Consider the following 22,444-nt stretch of genomic DNA (forward strand, 5'->3'; position numbering starts at 1 on the left):
CTATGGGAGTTGACCACGCAGCGCCCCACAGAGAGCCTCCGAAAGGCACAGCACCCTCTGCCAGCTGCGTGGCCTTTCAGCTCAGGTTTCCTTTGAAAATGACTTGAAAGGACTTGCCAGCTCGAGGCCTCAACTCACCCTGCTCTTTGAAAAGGGAGAAAATGATCCCTCTGCTCCCATAGAAACTTGGCAGAAGAACTTACAAAACAGACAGCTTCAGGAATGACAATTCACAGGCCTAAGGGAAGCTGGCCCCACGGTCCCTTTGCTCCCAGAGTACCTCCAAGTTTGTTTGCATTTCATTACTGTTTAATAGAGAGATGGAGGGGCGAGGGCAGATAGCGTGGGTGGCCATTTAAACAAAAGGGAAGATCAAAGAGTGAGTGACTGGAGCCAATTGACAATCAATAATAACTAAAAAGAAAAGTCTCTGAGCAGATAAGCCAGGGCAAAGGGAATATAAAATGTTTACTAAAAAGCGTGATGTAAATGCAACTTTTCACCAATACATGGAATATGCGTGATGTTCTACACTGTGGGATTTTTAGAGGATAGGTTTCTGAGGACCAGGGTGATGAGGATGTGTAAGGCGTAATCCCAGAGAAGCAGGGTGGTTAGAACTATGCAGAGCTATTTAGGAGTTGGAAGGAATGGGGCGGTCCTATCACCTAGCTCGGATCTTGCATCTGACCCATGAAAAGATTGAGGCAGGAGGCGTGAAGGCACTTTCCTATTGCCACCCAGAGCCTGGGGTGGGGAGTGGAGAACAGGCTCCTGCTCCTTACACAACCCTAAGGGAAGGACAACCAGAGGCCAATGTTCCATTTTACTTTTTAATATTTATTTATTTATTATTATTTTATTTTTCTTAGAGATGGAGTCTTGCTCTGTCACCCAGGCTGGGGGGCAATGGCATGATCATAGCTCACTTGAACTCCTGAGCTCAAGCAATCCTCCTGCCTCAGCCTCCAGAGTAGCTGGGACTACAGGGGCACGCCACCATGCCTGGTTACACGTGTTCTGTTTTAAAAATGGGGAAAGGGAGGCAGGAACTAGTCCGAGGTCACACAGCTGAAAGTGTCCAGGTAGGCTGAGTTCACATGATGGTTGTCAGTAGAACTTTAATTGGTTCAATTCAATCGTTAGGCTTCAGGCTTCTTGCAGAAATGAGCTATTCCCTTTGGAATCTGGGTTTCTATTTTCTCTCTCTGTCTCACTCATAGTAATAATTAATAATAAGTTTGGTCGCAGGGGCTTACCCCTGTAATCCCAGCACTTTGGAAGGCCAAGGCAGGCAGATCACTCGAGGTCAGAAGTTCGAGACCAGCGTGGCCAACATGGTGAAACTCCGTCTCTACTAAGAATACAACAATTAGCCAGGCGTGGTAGTGCAAGCCTGTAATCCCAGCTACTAGGGAGGCTGAGGCAGGAGAATAGCTTGAACCCAGGGGGTGGAGTTTGCAATGAGCCAAGATTGTGCCACTGCACCCCAGTCTGGGCGACAGAGTGAGACGCTGTCTCAAAAAAATTTAATAAAAATAATAAGCTGTCTTGTGTTCTACCAGAGACATGCATTGGTAAGCACTAAGAGAATTAGAATGAGGAAGAGAAGCAGAGAAAAGCTGAACCTTGAAGAGTACTTGGGGCGTCATTAACGGCAGAGTTCCAGAACTAGGATGACCTTTCAGAATCTAGTTTTATGAAGCTTATAATTGTGTGGGGGTTTCTAGTCTTAGATTTCTAGGATAATCCATCCCTCTTATAACCACTTTATAGTGGGGTCACTGCCTCCATTTCTACACCACTGCCATTACTTGGACTGGCCTCTATGAGCCTATTTCCTGGAACCAAAAGAGCATAATTTACACACAGATAGCCACGCTTCTGGGGTGTTTGTCATTAGAAGGACCCTTACACTTCTTTGACTAGGCCCAAGCTTCTCTATAGCGGAGGCCAAGGCATGCTGTAATCCCTCCAAGGTAGGAAACAAGATGTCATTTGCCCAAAATACTGTACCCAGTTGGAAAGGCAATGTTCCTTCCCCACCCAGAGCAGAGACAGGAGGCTTCCAAAGGGTACACAGAAGCCCAGCCCTACCGTGGGCATGCTCCCCATCACATGACCTACAGCATCCAGAGCCTGCTTCCAGAGAGGAGAACGCTTCAGCATTCACTAAGAAAGTGGCCTTCTCTCGTTCTCTATGACTCATGGGAGAAAAAAAGAAAAAAATAATAACATAAAAAAGTGGCCTTCCAGAAAGACAGATGCCCAGGCAGGAGGACTTTGGAGTCTAGGAAAGGGACCTAGTGGGGTTTACAGCTCCTGAGTACTATATTGCTCCCAAACCTTTGGGGTCTAGCCCCTTATTAAATGAGGCTGATTCATTTAACCCCAGATGACAGCTGCTCAACATATCTAAGAGATGAGTTTCCTGGGTCTTTCTTTCCTTTTAGGACCCCAAGAAGGCAGGCTGGGTATGTAAATACATATGGAGTTGGGATCACAGAATATTGTAACTGGAGAGAGCTCAGTGATAATAATTTCTTCCATAGGGAAGGACCAGGCCTGAAAGGAAAGGTGACATGCTTGAGGTCACACCAAGAATTCTTATCAAACATCACCTGACTCCCAGTGAGGTTTGTAATGTGGTTCCAGCCCTTAAAGGGTTTGTAGTCAAAATCACAAAACAAACCATGGACATATATGGAAGGAAAATTACAAGGAAACGCCAAAATATATAAAACTATGGCTAATAAATGATGGTCCTCAGTGAGAACATATGGGCACAGGGAGGGGAACATCAAACTCCGGGGCCTGTCGGGGAGCTGGGGTCTAGGGGAGGGATAGCATTAGGAGAAATACTTAATGTAGATGACGGGTTGATGGGTGCAGCAAACCACCACAGCACAAGTATACCCATATAACAAACCTGCACATTCTGCATATGTATCCCAGAACTCAAAGTATAATTTAAAAAAATGATGTTCCTATGGATTCAGCATATCTTGAGAAGGGGCATGTTCAGAATGGCAAATTGTTCTTTCAGGGCAGTACAAGGTGGACAGCCTTGTTGAGCTGCTGGCCCATGGAGAGGCACTCTCAGGGTTTTCACGTGTCTCCCACTTGTTCTGTGGAACTTCAGTGCCTCCTTCCATCTGGACAGAGCTGTCCTTCGATGTCACCAGTAGGAGTCACCTCTAGAGGTGTATTAGTTTGCCAAGGCTGCTGAAACAAAGCACCACAAACTGAAATGGCTTAAACAATAGAATGTTATTCCCTCATGGTTCTGAAGGTTGGAAGTCCGAGATCAAGGTGTTGCCACTGTTGGTTTCTTTTGAGGGCTGTAAGGAAGAATTTGTTCCAGAGAAGAATCTGTTCCAGACTTCTCTCCTAGCTTCTGGTCATTTCCTGGCAATCTAGCACTCTTGGCTCCTAGAAGTATCACCTCAATCTTTTCATCTTCACATGGTGTTTCTGTGTTTGTGTCTCTGTATCCAAAGTTCCTCCCTTTTTATGATGTCATCACTTGAGTTAGATTAAGGCCCACTCTAATGACCTCAACTTAACTAATTATATGTGCAATGACCCTGTTTCCAAATAAGGTCACATTCTAAGGTACTAGAAGTTAGGACTTCAACATATGAATTTTGTGGGGACATGATACAACTCAACAGAGGCTGTTTATGGGAAGAAAGATGAGGAAAACGGCTCTCAGAAAAGGTACCACCCCAGCTTCTTGTTTGCACTTTCTTCTAGCTGTCAAAGACTCAGGGAGTTGAGATTTGGAAAGCCTTCTCATTGCCAGCAGGCTTTACACTCACGGTCTCAATTACCCTCATGACAACTCACTGAAGTGGGTTTCTCTTATCTCTTACAGATGAGGTGAATGGGGAACAAGAAGGTCATGGCACTTGGCTAAGATCAGGCAATACGTCTCCTCTTCTTTCTTTAGTTAGTTTTGTCTTTTATGTCACTGGTGGGTCTCTGTCCAAAAGAGCACGACAGAACAAAATAATTGTGCTCCGTGAACCACACTTTGATCGTGCAGATGGGAGAAAACTCTAGATCCAGGTAGGTCTTTATGAAATAGGAATCACCAAGAACTTACATACCAGACCATCATGGGCTTGATAAAAACCCCTTAACAAGAACTGAAGACTTTAACATTATTATAGTTAATCATGTCTTAAATAATCATGGAATATTTGAGCTTACCCCACTAATGGTCTCATCCAGCAGTTCTGGACCATAGGGAGCTTTCAGACCTTCTGCTGCCTGCTCTCCAGGTGATTCTGACTTAGAACCAGGAGTGAGAATTCTGATCAAATCCAACTCTACCATAAAGGAAAGGAAGCCAAGTGACATTAAGCAAAGAAATTCTATGAGGACTAGGGCACAGCTCCCCCAAAGCCTATGTCAGTATTAGTTCCTCAGAAATAATACTCCCATGATTTCCTATTTCCAGAAACCTTAGTGCTGCCACTAAATGGTTGCCTTCTTCATATACATTCATATGTCTGATTACTTCTTTGGCACAACCCTGGAGGGGGGAACCTTGTATCAATGAACAGGAATTATAAACAGGAAGAACTCAGCCTGATAGAATAAAGGATGTCCTGCTATCTAAAGGTGGAACGGGCTTTGAATGAGCATCCGAACTCATCACTGAAGGCGATTTAAGTTCAAGATGCGTGGTGAGTTGTCAGCAATCTTGGCTTACAGGGAGGGCTGGATTAAATGACTCTAAGGTCCCTTTCAAACTTGAGACTATACAAGATCCTATCCCATTTAGAAACTGATTTTGATCATGGCGAGGGATTCAGATTGTGTGTTTCCTCCTAGGAGTCTCAGGACGGAAGGGCCATGGAAGTCTGGGGGCCATTTGCGGAGGAGTGGATGGTTCCTGTAACCTGAACTGACCTGCACTCCAGGGACCAAGTTGTGTCTGTCTTTGTTTTTTTGTTGGTTTGTGTGTTCTTTTTTTCCTAACGTACAGGCTTACAGTTTCATACATATCATTTTCTGATAGTGAGGCTATAACCTCATATCCCATCATTTCTACCTGGTGCACCCTATTCTTCAGTCACATGGAGAAGCTCACCATTTCCCAAACCTGGGAGGCTTCAGTGTCTTTGCAAACACCAAGACCCCTGCCTAGCAAGTCTCTTTGCTCCATTTACCCTCCCTTCAGTCCCTCTCTTCTTCCAGACTGTGAATTTCTTCAGCCTGAGCAACTGTGAGCATCTGTACAAGTTTGTCGAGTGACAAAGTAAAGGAGTGAGTGCCTGATTACCGGTTCCTGTTGGTCCCTGCTTTCTCTGAGGCTGTTCTACTGGTGCAGTCTAGCAAATAGCCACAAGGTGGCAGGGTAGACTAAGTCGTGAAGGCTGCAGGTGCCACTTTTTCTGGCTCCAGGGAAGTAGGAAGGTATAAATGGGACCAGTGCTATTTTTTGAGTTGATTTCCTATGCCTTTGTACCTATTCTCTTTCTAAATCCTTTTCGTCATCTCAGCAGAGCCATTCAACAGAATTGACTGGGGGGCTCTGGCCCCCAAATCTTTCTTTCGGAGATCTACTTGAATGTGTGTAAAATTCCACTCTGAATCATTCCTTTGGGGATCAAGAATTTCCAGTTCTTCTTGAAAATGTAAGGGGTTATATCTCAATTCTTGGGCAAAAGAGGTCAATTCCTAGTAGAACTGTGGAGAGAGGCAGGGGTTTATGATATGACACTAATCTAGTGTCTAGTATAACAAAACTTTACAAATCACAAAAGCCTTTCATCTCCAAGGGTTCACTTAATCCTCACCACAGTCTCGCCGGTTAAGGAAGCAAGATCTCCCATTTGGCAGATGACAAAACTGAGGTTCGGAGAGGAGGGCCTAAGAACATCTGGCTAGTGGGTGAGGGCTGGGAACAGACCACTTGCCTTCTGACTTGCTGTCAGACACTCAGCTAGTACAGGCAGTAACTTTGTGTGTCAGTGGGTGAATTAACAAAAAGGTACACCTATCTTTGTGAGGCAGGAGAATAGGGTCTGGAGACAGAGAACCTAAGGCCAATTTGCACTGGTTTCCTAGAACTGAATGAAAAGGAAAATCCTAGACCGGGCGCGGTGGCTCAAGCCTGTAATCCTAGCACTTTGGGAGCCCGAGACGGGCGGATCACGAGGTCAGGAGATCGAGACCATCCTGGCTAATACGGTGAAACACCGTCTCTACTTAAAAAAATACAAAACACTAGCCAGGCGAGGTGGCGGGCGCCTGTAGTCCCAGCTACTCGGGAGGCTGGGGCAGGAGAATGGCGTGAACCTGGGAGGCGGAGCTTGCAGGGAGCTGAGATCGCGCCACTGCACTCCAGCCTGGGCCACAGAGACTCCATCTCAAAAAAAAAAAAAAAAAGGGAAACACCCCCCCCCCCCCCCACCTCTTCACACCCAAGTAACAAAAGGATCAGAGGCTACTCCCTTTGCAACCTGCTCCCCCAACCCCTCCTGCTTTTCTGCCTTGCAGATTAAAAATGAAAGTACGTCTGATTGGTCCCCTCCTGCAACCAATCAGACTGATTGTAGGCCTACTCTTCACTTGCATAGGAGTGTAACTTTGTAACTTCACTTCAGCCTCCGATTGGTCACCTCCCATGACCAATCAGATTGATTGTGAGCCACTACTTCATTTACATAGGGTGTGAATCAAGTAACCAATGGGAAGCCTCTAGAGGGGTATTTAAAGCCCAGAAAATTCTGTAACCAGCGTTCCTGAGGTGCTTGCTCAAATTTACTGCTGCTTTGTGGAGTGTACTTTCGTTTCAGTAAATCTATGCTCTCTTTGCTTTATTCTTTCATAACTTTGTATGTTTTGTCCATTTCTTTGTTCAAAATGCCAAGAACCTGGACACCCTCCTCTGGTAACGTTTGTCTATCCCTGAGCACAGCTTTTTCAACTCACAACAGTGTAAGAAGAAAATTTAGGCTTTTAGGGTTGGTATTCTCTTAGGGTCGAAATTGTAAATTCTGGGCGTGGACAGAGAGGAAGCCACCGGGACATGCCATGGCGCTCACCACCTGCATCACAGTGTAGGCCGGTGTCCCTGGACGGCTGGTGCCTAGGCTGTGGGCTGGGTGCATCTCAATCCCCTCCCGGTTCCCCTTCAGTACTGAGGGCCTGAGGAGGTGCCCCTTAAGCATTGTTCTCCTGATGACACTCAGTGACTCTGGGTAGTTGTGGGTGGGAGACAGCATCAAATCTCTGCTGTCCTAGGCCCTGCCACAGTGAGACCCAGAGCAAACAGCTTTCGCCTTGATTGAAGACCAGGCTCTGCTTTTGATCAGCTACCGTCCCTGGGCCTCAGCTTTTGACTGCAAATGCGAAGACAATATGGGATAATCTTCAGGACCCCTTTTGGAAACAGTGACAAGGACTTTTCTGGTCAAAGTAACTGAGTGATGGACGTAGGCGATTGGTCTCACTAGGGGCGTTCTGGGAATATAAACCATTCGTTGAGGCCACAGAGTTCTAGTTGCTGGGGGCCAGCCCATTCTCATCTATTGTTCCCAAGTTTTCCTGCATCCACGAGACCAACACGCATGGATTCGGGACTTAGGGTTTTCTTATTCATACCTCCCGATATTCTCACAATTCAAAAGGAGCGAACAAAATGACACTAGTTATCAGAAATTCTAATTCATTTTTCAACTCACAAAGGGCTCAAAGTTCCTCTACGTGTAACAATATGGAACTTGGCTGAGATACACTTTGTCTTTTTTAAAATAGTATCTATTGTTCTGAATTTAATTTCAAAATTAGTATGTGTTAAATATACATAAAAACTTGAAAAACAGCTATGACAAAAAGTAGTAACATTTATTAGACCTTCACCATATGCCAGGAGCATTTAGAAGTTTTTTAAATTTTTAAATAGCTATGGATTCACAAAAAGTTACAAAAAATAGTGTCGAGAAGTCCTGTGTACCCTTCTCCAAGTTTCCCTCAATGGTAAGGTCTTACCTAACGATAGCACAATATCCAAACCAGGAAGTTGACACAGTGGGTATAATCCACAGACCACCTTCAGACTTAACTCGTTTTTACGTGCACTCGTGTGTATGTGTGTGTGCATATGTGTGCGTGTGTGTTTCTATGCAATTTTGTTGGATTTGTAGATTCACGTAGGCACCACCCCAATCAAGATATACAACGGTACTATCACACCGAAGACAATTTGTGCTACCTTTTTATCGTCATCCTGTTTCCCTCCCTTCATCTCTAACCTCTGGCAACCTCTGATCTGTTCTCTACCTCTATAACTTTGTTTTTTTGAGAATGTTCTATAAATGGAATGTATAATGTAAGTAGAAAAATAATATTAAATAACATTTATCGAGCACTCACTATGTGCCAAGAACTGTTTTTGGTTCTGTGCAAGTATGAGCTTATTTGATCCTCTCCGGAACTTTAATATATATATTAAAATATAAATATTATAAAATAATTATATTTTATACATATAAAATATTTATATTTATTTTAAAAATAAAAATAGTCTGTTTTATTTTTCTTACTTTACAGATGTGGAGACTGAGATCATCACCCAATTTTATGCAGCCAGTCATTGGCAGAGCTGAGAGGAAAATCTAGATCTGGCTCTAGAGTCTGAGGTTGTAATTAACATATTATCTCTCTAAATTGATTCAGCATAAATGTTTAAAAATTAAATACAGAAAATCATAATTAAGAAAGATCAACAGTTGCCTTAGAAAACTTCAATGTATTGGTGCCATACAGACCACATTTTCTGAGAACAGTACCGTTAAGTTAGAAATCAACAATAAAAAGGGAACTGGGAAAAATTCCACTTGTTTATACATTTTTTAAAAAATTCCCTCGAAACAACTCATGAGTCAGACAAGGAAAGCTGAGAGTTTCCTTCTAACAGAAGAGCAGTGGGTTCCCTAAAGGCATAGTGCACGGTGCAGGTGTCGATTGCTTCAAGGCTGAAAAAAAAATAAAGGTAATACTATCTCTGCCCCAGACTGAATCCATGAGGGCAGGGACCATGTTTCAGTCATACCAGTAGCCTCAGAGCCTCACCTGACAAGGTGTTAATAGATGCTTACCGAATGCATTTAAAAATAGACTCCCCTGGACACTGCCTATATTCCTTGGATCCTAAAGTGCAGGCCAAGCTGGAAGACTCTTTGAGCCATTGGAAGCAAAAGCACACCAAAACCAGGATAGCGATGCACAGAAACAGCAAAAGGGGTGGCTACGCGTATTAGGAGCAGTGAGCGCACTTTGCTTCACATGGTGCTTTTAGACATCCAAAATCGAAGCAGAGAATGGGGTTTTAGAGGTCAGCACCTTTGAAATTTCTAATTCGGCATCTAGAAAATTGATGCTCAGGATACTCAACTGATTTATCTAGGGTTATTACAAGTTTGAGATAAGAACCTGGGTCTCCTGACTCCCCATAGAGAGCTTTGTGCCAACAGTGGACCCTTGACATTGCCAGAGAATCTTTGCCTACGCTTTCAGGAATCCTCCAGTCGAAAACCCAGAAATATTTGCAAAGGTTTTTGGGCTTTTTCTGAAATCCCATTTAGAGAGAATCATGGTGTATTAGTCAGCGTTGTCCAGATAAACGGAATTGATAGGATCTATATGTGGGGGGGGGGGGTGTGTGTATGTGTATTTGTATGGTTCTCCATATATTTAGGTAATATATACACATGTGTATATGTATATTGTATACACGCACGTATATATGTATATATAAACCTAAATATATGGAGAACCATACATATCGTATGGTTCCCAGGTTCTTCAGAGAAACAGAACCAATAAGATAGATGTTTATGTGTGTGTGCTTGTATAGGATATACACATACACCCACATATAATATATGTATTATATAAATTGTGTGTGTGGATATTTAGGAAGACATTTATTATGAGGAATTGGCTCATGTGATTATGGAGGCTGAAAAGTCCCACAGTCTTGCCAGCTGCAAGCCGAAGACCCAGGAAAGCCACAGGCATAGTTTGAAGGCCTGACAGCCAGAGAGCTAATCTTGTACATTCTAGCCTGAGTCTCAAGGCCTGAGAACCAGGAGTTGAGGGTAGGAGGAGATCAATGTCTCAGCTCAAAAGTCAGGCAGAGAGTGAATTCAACTTTCCTGCATTGCCTTTTCGTTCTATTGAGGCCCTTAATGGATTGGATGATGCCCATCCACACAGGGAGGGCCATCTGCTTTCCTCAATTCACCGGTTCAAATGGCTGATTTCTTCCAAAAACACCCTTACAGACACATCCAGAAATCGTGTCTGAGCAGATACTTGAGCACCCCTTGGCCAAGTGAAGTTGACATAAAATTATTCATCACGCACATGTTGCCAGTGCATGTCCTCACATCATGTTAAGATTTTTTTCAACTTTTAATGATGGTTCCTCCCTCTTTAGATAAACATTTTCACACAGAGACAGTATGTATGTATGTATGTATGTATGTATGTATGTATTTTGAGACAGAGTCTCATACTGTCACCCAGGCTGGAGTGCAATGGTGTGATCTCGGCTCACTGCAACCTCCGCCTCCCAGGTTCACACAATTCTTCTGCCTCAGCCTCCTGAGTAACTGGGGTTACAAGTGTGCACCACCATGCCTGGCCAATTTTTTGTATTTTTAGTAGAGATGGGATTTCACTATATTGGCCAGACTGGTCTTGAACTCCTGACTTCGTAATCTGCCCACCTCGGCCTCCCAAAGTGCTGGCATTACAGGCGTGCCCACCAGAGACAGTATTTTAATAAATTCCCAAGGTACTGCCTGTGCAGTGGAACATGCAAGCCACGGTGAGGTGCTGATGCCGGTTTCAGATAGTGCTCAGCTAACAGAGGCTCACAAACAAGCTTCGAATCTATGTCTTACAAGCCATTGTGCACCAAACTTGGAAGATGTCAATGCCATGTAACTTTTTTAAACATTAGGGATCCTATAAAACACTGCAATGTTTTAAAAATCAAATGCATTTTTTAATCAAATAAATTCTAAATGTTTAACAATAGTAACTTGGAAAAAGTAGTTTAACAATAGTAACTTGGAAAAAAATAGTAACTTGGAAAAAACGAATGGCAGGGAGAGGTGGGGTGAAGAGGATATGGAACTTTCATTTAATAGTTAATATATTTTTGTATCATTTGACATTTTACAGTGAGTTTATTACTTTAAAAACTGTGCCTAGGTTCTACTCCTGGGAAGACAGGAAAAAAAAAAAACACAACAAAAAACTGGACCTACGGAATAGCTTAGTGGATAAATATGCATAGTCAGTAAGCCAGATTGTGTGAGTCCAAATCCCGGAACTGTCACTTATTAACTATATGACCACTAGTAAATCACTCAACCTTTCTGAGTCTCGGTTTCCTCTTATCTAAACAGGGAAAATAATTATAGTATCCACCTCATAGGGTTATTGTGTGTGCTTAAATGAATTAATATACATAAAGTACTTAGAAAAACTCATAGTGCATAGTGAGGACTTTATCACCATTACCTTTTATTATAATTAAGGTATATTAAATTAAGGTCCACTCCTGCAACTAGTATTTAAGATGAGAAACTAGTCTGCTGTTTTTTTGCCCAGCTTCTGATGCCTCAAGAATCAGCTTGAAACTTTTGCTATTTCTTGCATCATACAAATTCTCTGGATAGAATGAGTTTGGTGTTGCCCATGACCAGCTTCCATCAATGGGTCCCCTTGGACATTCAAACCATTTTGGACTGAATCTTAAGAGTTTCTTCACCCACTCAGACTTCACTTAATTGCCTTTCAGGGCATGACACAGATTAAGTAACTGTTATGGCACCTGCGCCAACAGTTGCTACTTTGTCATCACAGAGTTTACTCTTCACTGTAAATTATTTTCAAACTCCTTCTTTCCCCCTGCCTACCAGCATAAATCCACATTAAGATTTTTCTGTCTTCCTATAGCATGAAAAATCTAGGTAGGAGACTTAAGGCAATTTGGTAGATATAGCCCCTGGGTGTCTGTGTTCATTTGTGACATGCTGATGTACTACTGGAGACTACAAACATCAGTATCTATTTCTTGTTCACATGTACCTTCATTGGGGGAAAATAGTCCATAGAAGCTTTATTGACAATAAAAATTCATTAAAAATTTAATATTCCAATTCTATTAATTACTTTTCAATATAAAACATTGTAAACTATTTTTCCATCTTCTCATGACACTTAATCCAGTGGGCTTCAATTGGGAGTGTACAAAAGAGTATTCAATGGAGTGTTCTCGCTAGAGAGCACTTTTGGATAACGGAGTGAAGGTCCTTTTCACACCTCCTACAGAGGGATCTAGATTTGCAAAGAGCTAAGCGGATTAGAATTCACGGCAAGTGTGTCATGGAAACAGCATTTTTAGACACCAGCCAATTTATGGGGAAAAGGGAGAGAGAGCAATGTGCTTAAATAGCACGTTGTTGATATGCAAATACGATCATGTAGTTCAGGCCTAAAACGATTTAGTAATTTCACATCCCCTCTAAGGCAAAATCTTACTTTTCCCAGGACGTTAAAAACTCCTTCATAATTCAGGTCCCACATATCTCTCAGGCCTCAACTTCCATCACTCTTCTGTGTGACCCAGATGTCCTAAATGATACGGAGTTTCAAGAATGATTCTGTATCACTTCATTTTCTAAGTCTTTGCCCATGCCTTCCCCTCCTTAGGGAAAAGCACCCCTTTAAAAATTTTTATTTAGTTGCCAATTGCTCATCCTGTAAGGGTTTGTTCACATAACACTTCTTCTGTGGAAGCCTTATTGACTTCCCTACCTGCTGTGATAACGCATGTTTTCCAAAGACCGTCACAACGGTACCTCCCGACTTGCATCTTCTTCTTACAACATAGCTTTGACCTTCCTCCTCTCCAAATGTGGGGTCTATGTTCCTTTACCTTGAATCTGGGCAATGGTGAAAGTGTTGCTCTGTGACTTTTGAGGGTAGCTCATGAAAGGAGGCACAGCTTCTGCCTGATTCTTTGGGGACACCAGCCCTTGGAACTCCACCAGCATCCTGTGAGGAAGCCCAGGCTCCATAGAAAGGCCATGTGTAGATGTTTTGGCCCATAGCCCTAGCTGTGGTCCCGTATCACAGGCAGCATCAACCTCCAGACATAGGAATGAATGAGCTTTGATATAATTTTTCCAAGAAGACCTAGTTTGCTGCTGTTGTTTTAATTGGAGAACGGTATTAGGAACCCAGATGTGCATGGTAGGTGTGTTCATTGTTACTGGGGCGGATCATGTTTAAAGAAATACTTACTCTGGCCAGGCTCAGTGGCTCACGCCTGTAATCCCAGCACTTGGGGAGGCCAACGTGGGTGGATCACAACGTCAGGAGTTCGAGACCAGCCTGGCCAACATGGCGAAACCCCATCTTTACTAAAAATACAAAAATTAGCCAGGTGTGGTGGTGCGCATCTGTGATCCCAGCTGCTCAGGAGGCTGAGGCAGGAGAATCACTTGAACTCAGGAGGTGGAGGTTGCAGTGAGCTGAGATCATGCCATTGCACTCCAGCTTGCGTGACATAGTAAGAGTCTGTCCCAAGAACAAAGAAAAAAAGAAAAGAAATATTCAGTCTGTGTGAGATGAAGTGAGGCATGCATTGGTACTTCATGTGCTCCCACTCTATATCCAAATTTAACTATAATTGTTAGATGTTCTGGCTTGTAGTTGTGGCCATTTTCTTGTTTCACTAACAATGGATCTTTCTCTTTTAAAATTATTTTTATTCTTGTCAGTGGATTTTCTTGCAGCGTTCTCTCTTTCCAAGCTTGTCTTACATTCACCTTGGGACTTTGCAAGAAACGTAACTTTCTAACTATAGCGTCTATCAGCATGTATCAAGAAAGCTCAAACTTCCTGAGAAATATACAGATCTGCATCTCATATGCTTTGTTTTACATCTCATGTAAAACGTCTTCGTTTAACATCTTTGTTTTACATCTCGTGTAAGATCTGCAACTCATATGCTTTGTTTTACTATTAAACCTGCCTGCCTTATCCTTGGGAGTGAGAAACATTTTTATAGTGTGTAGATCTGCTCTTTCCAATTGCTTGACAACTGGGGAAATGAATTGAAGTGTTTCTAGCATATTTAACTTAACTCTAAGCAAAGCCTGATCATTTTGGGCCAGTGACTCCTATCGACTGCGTATCTTCTGATTCCAATGTCAGAGTTAAGTGTCTGTTTAAATCTTTACTGGGGGCTTTTAACTGCCTGTTTATGTAATATCTATGTAATGTTTGTCCAATTTTATGCACTTGAACACTTTTATCTTCATTTTTGGATAAGAAAAAAGGAAAGTCAGTATACAGCCTTAAGGGTAAATACAATACTAATGAGTGTATTAGTCCTTTTCCTCCTCATTCCCATATAAATTGAAGTACGCAGTCAATTCTGCATATGGAAAGTCTCCAAGAAAGTTAACTGAGCTCAGTGTTGGGGCCAAACAGCCTTTCTGACTGCTCATCGAGAAATCCCCATCAGTATTTGGAAGGTGACCTGGTTCCTAAAGATAGACACTCAAGGTAAAATTAGTTCTATTTATAGTAAAAGACTTGCCTCAGGAATGGACTCAGCTTTAATGGGTCCTTTCCTTGTGTGAATTGGTATCTCCTGGAAAGCGCTGGAACTACACACATTCTCCTGGGTAAATGTGGGTTTAAAAGGAAAGATATGTATTTTTTAAAATCTGCCCAGGATATTGACCCCAGCACTGTCATTTTAGAATGGATGCTTTAAAAGCTGGCATAATCTATCCCATGCTCCCTTTTCACCCTGCCTTGATGGCTGGGAGTGTCCCAGAGAGGAGTCATGGCTGTTTTTGTGTGTGTTGAGCCTTAGCTCAGCAGAAACTAACAGGTTCTCTGAGTATACCTAAGGAACTCTGAAGAAGGCCGTCAGCCTCTTGGACAGAAGCAGCATAGGCTGTACCCGCTGAAAGTGTCCCCAGACCCTCTATATTCTTCCTTCCTAACTCAACCCCCATCTCTTTTTTTTTTTCTCCCTTGCATGGAGTACACCCTATTTCCATTTTTTTAAATTTATTTACATATCATAAATAGTGTGATAATTCTTCAGCAAATCTCTACGTAGGATAATAAGGCCCTGAAAAAAGGTAAGTAGATATGGCCACTCTTAATACAGACTCCAGAGCCTTTGGGGTACTGGGAAGCACAGCACGTAGAATTTGGACCCTTGGACATCAGCAGAAACAGAACGTCACCTGCCTGCAGTTGCTCCGGTTGCTGCCAGTTAATAAAAAGGTAGCATGAAGTCTTCCTGGGATGTTGTTTCTACACTATGTGCCGTATTAGAGAGCCACGGACTGCTCTGTGTGGCCTCCCCTGAGATTCAGAGATCAGCTCCCACCCAAAGAGTGCGAGCTTGGACCATGCTCTCGCCGAGTGCTACAACCTGGGGATGGAGAGGCCTTCCTAATATCGCTTGAAAATACTCCCCAGGGGATCTTGGATTCGCCCTATAGCATCGTCTGTGGTTCTTTGAATTGCAGAGAGACAGGAGAAGATAGGACACAGCTTGTATTTGTCCTGGATCTATTTCCTGGGAAAGGCATATTATAAACCACTTGCTCATTTTACTCAATCTTCTTTTTTTGTTTTTCATTTTTGGCCTCCAGTGGCCTGTGGGACAACATATCGCATCAGTAACAATGGCTGGCAATAGAAGGGATCCTTCCCAGGACTGGAGCAGGTGGAGAGCAAATTTGTCTCCTCAAGAACATGTATTGAAATCTGAGGCAGAGGTATATATCGTTTTCAAAACTCCCTAGATGATTTCGATGTACACACCTTTTCAACTCTTCATTACTTTGTCATTTTAGGCTCCACACTGGCATTTCTTACATTACTCTAATAAGTAAAATTTGAATAATAAATATTTTACAAAGCTCTTCATTAACCTGCAGTCCAAATTGAAGGGGAGAAGTCATTCTTTTATCCATCCTCTCCCCCTTGCTGATTTGTTTGCAGAATACAGGTGCACAGTATTTTATTTTATAAAGAAATAACAATTTCTTTATTTGAAAAAGTACTACCTAGATAAAAGATGTATAATGACGTTGCCAGAGTGTGATATGGCCACAGCTGTATACAATATACATTGGTAAGCTCTTAAATCGTGGGATCTGGAATAACATAGTGCCGTTCACAGAAAATTGAAGTAGTAATTGTGCTCACCGATTGTATGAAAAGTGAAAATGGTGCTGTTATACAGAAAGATGAATTATATTGCTCTCTGCTTAGAGAGCTGCTATGCTAAATTAAACCTGACACTAGGCCTAAGGGGATTGCATCATTTGAGGAAAAAAAACACACACACACACAACAGGTAAACCCTGACAATTCTCATCCTCTTTCTGTTTTTCCTTTATTGCCATTTGTTCTGGGAACAAGGGTATAATATTTCTCAGAAGTTCATTCCTGGCACGAGGGGCTAGGCCAGGCCATAAGCTCATCTCAGCTTCATTCAATTCCTGGCCATTCATGGATCCCTCTGTCTCACCTGGTCTGGTAACTGGCTTCTGAGGGAATCCCCTGTGAGGTTTGAGCTACCTAGTCCTGAGAGCTTGGGCCAGTAATTTTCCATTTCTAGGCCTCAGTTGTCTTAATTCAATGTCAAGAAATTTTGGTTAAGAAATGAAGAGTTGAAGAAACAAATCAGAGTTTTAAAAATAAAAGAGCTCTTCTAGAGTTACCAGTCAATGTTTCTAAGACAATTGTGTCCTTTCTGAGGTCTTTAGCACAAAGCCACTAGAGTAGTACGTTTTCATTTCAAGAGAGAATCCAGTGACATTGCCCCTGACCTCACCCTTCCGGAAAACCACTTGGCAACTCAACACCAAGAGCTTCTGGTTCTTAGCAACCTATTTCACTTCTTGATGCTATTTACTGTTGAAACTCCGCATGTCCAGGGATCTAGGTTAAAGAATTATAAGATGATTACAGCTGGAGATTGGACCAAAGCTAGAGTAAGCAGCCACATGCCTGGTCTTTCCCATGCTCAAGGCTACCTCTCTTCAGGTGACCATGTCTTCACCTGGATTACCAAATTTGAAATCAAATTCCCCTCTAGTCTCTAAAGAATTTAAATTGGGCATCACAGAGCTATGGATGCTCTCTTGCTCCAGTTTAGCAGCAATGGAGGCAGCAGGAGCCTGCAGCACAGAACAAACTCACTCCTCCAGTAGCCGCCTTAGTCTGGCTTGGGACCAGGAACTGAATATGGGCTCTAACAGTTCTATGGTGCTATGAATCTGAAATGTTATTACTGTGTTTTTCATGGCATGTGAAATTACATTCTAGCTCACCAACTGGTCTGAGATTGCCCTCGACAAAGAGATGTTACTTCTCATTCAATTCCCTGTTAGGAGCACAATAGTACTAAAATAAATAAACAGATGAGCTTGGTTTCAGAAGGCCTAGATCTGAATCTTGGATGAGTCACTTAGGGGTTGCATAAACTTCAGTTTCCTGATCTGATCTGCCTTGGCCAGCACACAGGTCAAGCAGTTTGTGCTAGACACACGGTAAGTGATGGTCACAGCACATCAGGGGGTGTGGAAGCAGCAGGCTCTGCCTTTCCCTGTCCCTCATTTCTCTTTGACTTCCTAGGGTGTCATAGTTACTATAGCACACGATGTGGAGAATGCTAGAAGAACAGTTGGGTGAAGCAGGGCCACCAAATATCCTTGCCTCTTGGAGACCTCTGGAAACCCCGGTGAGTGTGGTCTGAGGTTGGGGCCTCCCACCATGCTTGCTCCTCTCAGTCCTACCCAGCGCTGCCTCTCAAGCCTAGCTCAGGGCCCTGAAACTCCCCCTTGGGGCTTCCCTTCTCCCCAGCCCTCCCTCTTGGTGCCCTTCCTGGCTACCATGGTAACAGGTTCCAGGGTAACAAAGGAGGGAGCTGGGTCCTGTTTCCTCCCAGTCCTGCCAATAAGGATTCTCAGATCTTAGACACTGAATTGTCACGCACCTAATCGTGCTGTTTCTGTGTTCTCACCAGGGCTGAGCTCGAACTGCCACCTCTGCCAGCAGGACCATGTGTACCAGCTTGACCACTTGTGAGTGGAAGAAAGTCTTCTATGAGAAGATGGAGGTGGCAAAGCCTGCAGACAGTTGGGAGCTCATCATAGACCCCAACCTCAAGCCCAGTGAGCTGGCCCCTGGCTGGAAGCAGTATGTGGAGCAGCATGCCTCAGGCAGGTGAGAGGCTCAGTGGGGAGGGACCTTGAAGACAGCCCATGGGTCACAGATGTGGGGTACTTTCCAAGGAGAGATAGAGCCCCGTCCCTGGGGCAGGCTCATTCTGGTGTCAGCTCAGATGGGGGAAAAAAAAAGAACAGCCGGCTGGGTCACAGAGTTCTTGGTTTTAATCCTAGCAATACCACTAACTTCCTGGGTGACCCTGAGCAAATTATGGTCTATCTTTTGGTCTTAGTTGTCCACATTAAATGAAGAGCTGTAATATCTTCTACGTCCCTGCAATCTCTGACATTTAAAGAGTGAGTTGGAACTAAAGGAAGGAAGCTATGAGTTCCATTGGGGAAAGCCTTAACCTAGAAGTTGGGGGGATATGGGGGGTGTAGCTATGCTCTGGTCCTAGATATGTTTAGTGAATTAATCCAAATTGATCTGAATACAGATATATTTATTGACCACCTGCTATGTGCTATGAACTGGCTATATACAGCTAAGTAGCCCTGTAAACTTGGCAAGTCTGTTTCCCTTTCTGGCTCTCTGTTTTTATATTTACAAAATGAGGGGGTTGGTCTTAGATAATCGATCCTACCCACTCTAGCTCTATTATCTATGTACCTGTGATAAAAAGATTTAACTTTGAGCAAAACCTTCTTTAGGAACTTAGAGCCCATGGTCCCACCCTTTATAGGAACTGCACATCCAACGCAGTGCAAAGAGTCCTTGAGGCCAAGGGGACAAGGCCATCTGAAGTCCACATGCCTTTCCTCCTTTTAGATCATGATTTGGGACTGGGACTACAGAAATCCCTGAGCAAACTACTTCAAGTCTTGTGGTAGTTTGGGCAGGGATTTCGGTAGTCCCAGTCCCAAATCATGATCTAAAAGGAGGCCATCTGTAGGGTCTGTGCAGGCCTTTTCCCTGTGTCCTTTGATTCAAGAGAGGCCAATAGGTGACTGTGATTTGGAGATGTAGCCAGAACACGGACACAAAGGCTGGGCTGTTCACACGTGTATGTGTTTGAAGCTTCTCGTGGTACAGAATGGTGCTGAGGATGGGAACAGAGGAGGCAAGATGTGGGTGGGGAGCTCACATTTGTACTCTTGCCCCAAGACCTGGAATTATTGGAGTAAACCTGGCTTGTGAAAAAAAAAAAAAAAAAAAAAAAAAAAAAAAAAAAAACACACACACACAGAAAGCCAGAGGTTGGCTGATTCATGTCAGTTCTATCAATTCAAGAAGCATCTGTTGGGTACCTATTATGTGCTGGGCACTGGCTCTGCCTCTAACTACCTGTGTGTACATGGATGCCTCTCTTACTATCTGTGCGTCAGTCTCTTCTCAGTGAAATAAAGGGCTGACTAGATGCTTCTTAAGCTCCCCTGCGCCCAGATCTGATATTTTTGAATTTAAGATGTGAGGTCTGGTTTGATGGAGGTGAAGCAACTCTGGGGATGTAAAAAGGTGCAGAAGGAGACTGAAAACACACAGCATTTGAACTGCCTGCTGGGAGAGGTGGCAGAGGCCTGGAAACTTGACTGCCTGGGATCCAGAGTTTAGGGGCTGAGCTCAGCAAACTTATGTCTCCTCTTGCCTCAGGGATAAGCTCCTCTTACTCCTGGCTGGTGACTTGTGGCTCCCAGCTGGCCTCAGGAAGGGCTGAAGAACTGTTGCCCATGAGCTTATTTGTGCACAGGTTCACTCTGTCTCTAAACAGTCAGATGCCCTGCAGCTCTCGCCCAGCATTGGGGGCAGGGTAACCTCTCCTGGTTCAGTACCAACTAGGTTCCTCTGGCCTGCCAACCCCGACTTGGGCCATTCTGGGTACTGTTCTATGCTCATGTGATCAGGCTTTCAAGGGTCAGGGACTGGCTTGGCCTCGTCTCTATCCCACAGCCTGGGTCGAGTGGTGTTTGGCATATGGTAGGTGTTGAGTGGTGTCTGTTGGATTGAATTGAGTTCCTCATCAGAAGTCCTTCAAGGCCATCATACAACGGATCCAGAAAGGGCCAGTGATGAGGGCAGGGTCAGCTCAGTGGATGGACCGCCCGTGAAGCCTCTGTAACAGAGGCCTGGAGGAGGCTCATCTCAGGGAAGGAAAGAACTGCCCTGGAGGTAACGAGGTGCATCACTGAAGTGTGCAGGCAGTGGTGGGGTGGAATGAGTGGGGCTGGCCTAGATGAGCCCCAGGCTACCACCCACCACACTTCCTGAGGTTGGGACTCTAGAAAACCCAGGTTAGGCCAAGTGGCCTGTGTGCATGTAAGAGAGAGAGACAAAGCATGTGTGCGTGTGTCTGTGTGTGTGAGGAGTGGCAATGGGAATGAGTACCCACTTTTCCAGTCCCCACTGCAGGGCTAGAGGGGGATCTAGAGATGACTTGTCAAGAGACTGGGGAGTGTTCTTTGTGAAGATGTAGTAACTAAACTTGGTAGTTCCTCCCAAAGCCAGTTGATCCTACCCATCCCGTCATTCTCAGTGGCATACTGAGGACCTACAGTGAGCCAGGGTCTGTGCTTGGCACAAGTAGAGGCGTCTCTTCTCCCCAGAGTAAGCAAGATGCGTGAGTTAGATGGTGTATGTCATCCTTCTTATTAGAATTGCAGGAGGTCACAGAGGAAGGACCCTTATTGAACGCCAACACACTTCATTTCACACATGAGAAATGAAGCCCAGAGAAGGGGAATGACCCTGCACAGCGCCCAGGTGCAAGACCTGAGTGCATTGGGCTCGGGGGTAGCTGAGACCGCAGGAGGCACGCTCTAGAGCACTGCTGGATGCCAGATGGCTTGGGCACTGGCTCCTGAGGATGCTGCTTGGGTCCCAGGGGTGCTCACCAGGAGGAGGCGATAGCAGGCAGGCCTTGGAGTGCTAATGAATCCACAGGGCAGTAAATACTCTGCCTCCATCTCCAAGTACGGGCACACAGGCCTTTTTCCCCCCTCAGAGCTCCTCAGGGCGGGCTGTCTCTGGGAGGCCCACCTTCTCCACCCCTCCTTCTCCTCCCGGCAGGTTCCATTGCTCCTGGTGCTGGCACACCTGGCAGTCTGCCCACGTGGTCATCCTCTTCCATATGCATCTGGACCGTGCCCGGCGGATGGGCTCGGTGCGCATGCGTGTCTTCAAGCAGCTGTGCTATGAGTGTGGCACAGCGAGGCAGGACGAGTCCAGCATGCTGGAGGAGAACATCGAGGGCCTGGTGGACAACCTCATCACCAGCCTGCGCGAGCAGTGCTACGACGAGGACGGTGGCCAGTACCGCATCCACGTGGCCAGCCGCCCGGACAACCGGCCACATCGTACAGAGTTCTGCGAGGCCTGCCAGGAGGGCATCGTGCACTGGAAGCCCAGCGAGAAGCTGCTGGAGGAGGAAGCGACCGCCTACACATTCTCTGAAGCCTCCAAGCCGAGGGCCCAGGCGGGATCCGGTTATAACTTCTTGTCTCTTCGCTGGTGCCTCTTCTGGGCCTCTCTCTGCCTGCTCGCTGTCTACCTGCAGTTCTCCTTCCGCAGCCCTGCCTTCCTTTAGTGGAGCTGGTTAAGGGTGGGAGAGGACACATGGGCTTGAGAGTGGGGAGGACACAGTCTGATCTTGATCCTGCTGCAGATTCAACATATGACTGGACAGCCCGGTCACCTCTCTGGGCCTCAGTTTATGCATCTGTGGAATGAGGGGATTGCATTAGAAGATATGTAATGATTCTTTCATTGGATGTGGCAATAAAGGGGGGAAGGGGAAAAGGGTGTAATAAAGGTTTTAGAGCTTGCCAAGATTGGTGCTAGTACTAAGTCAACAAGGAGGGACCTGCTTCCTTTCCCTCCTTCACCTCCATCTCTACCTCTCCTTATGCTTCATTTCCATATATCATCCCCCATTATGACCCCATTAGATTCTGTCTTAACCCTGCCTCGTCCTCAAACTCACATTCAGCTGCCTCTGCCCATCCTGGTTTGCTTCCTTTTGGAGAGGGCAGTGGCCCCATTCAAGGCTTAGGGACAAGGTACCTGGTCCTCTCCTGGAGAGCCTGCTCCCATTGTTCTGAAACTTAGTATTTTTACTCTGGTTCTAGGGTCAGCTTGGCTGGAATTGTCTAGAGCTGCACTGTCCAATATGTTGGCCGCTAGCCATATGTGGCTATTTCAA

General features: G+C 44.6%; 1 protein-coding gene and 1 long non-coding RNA gene across 2 annotated transcripts in view; one reads left to right on the plus strand and one right to left on the minus strand.

Moving 5' to 3' along the window:
- Window positions 1-17,903, minus strand: part of LOC102115065 (uncharacterized) — a 29,917-nt gene extending 12,014 nt beyond the window's left edge. Inside the window, exons 1-2 of the long non-coding RNA XR_274201.3 lie at window positions 17,730-17,903; window positions 4,216-4,334 (exon numbers count right to left, since the gene is read on the minus strand). This is a non-coding gene — a long non-coding RNA (uncharacterized lncRNA). The remainder of the gene's footprint in view (window positions 1-4,215; window positions 4,335-17,729) is intronic.
- A 152-nt stretch (window positions 17,904-18,055) lies between these two features.
- Window positions 18,056-22,071, plus strand: RTP2 (receptor transporter protein 2). Its single transcript, XM_015444939.4, has 2 exons — window positions 18,056-18,306; window positions 21,313-22,071. Exons 1-2 carry the CDS (start codon window positions 18,143-18,145, stop codon window positions 21,827-21,829), a joined length of 681 nt encoding a protein of 226 aa, XP_015300425.3. The 5' UTR covers window positions 18,056-18,142; the 3' UTR covers window positions 21,830-22,071.
- Window positions 22,072-22,444: the final 373 nt, after the last annotated feature.

The sequence above is a fragment of the Macaca fascicularis genome, chromosome 2 (genome assembly GCF_037993035.2).
Source record: "Macaca fascicularis isolate 582-1 chromosome 2, T2T-MFA8v1.1".
Taxonomy (NCBI): Eukaryota; Metazoa; Chordata; class Mammalia; order Primates; family Cercopithecidae; genus Macaca; species Macaca fascicularis.

Bases quoted from the DNA above. Each gene is read 5' to 3' on its own strand.
- RTP2 (XM_015444939.4), top strand. From the start codon at position 18,143: ATGTGTACCAGCTTGACCACTTGTGAGTGGAAGAAAGTCTTCTATGAG. The intron at 18,307-21,312 runs GTGAGAGGCTCA...TCCTCCCGGCAG, and splicing joins GAGCAGCATGCCTCAGGCAG to GTTCCATTGCTCCTGGTGCT.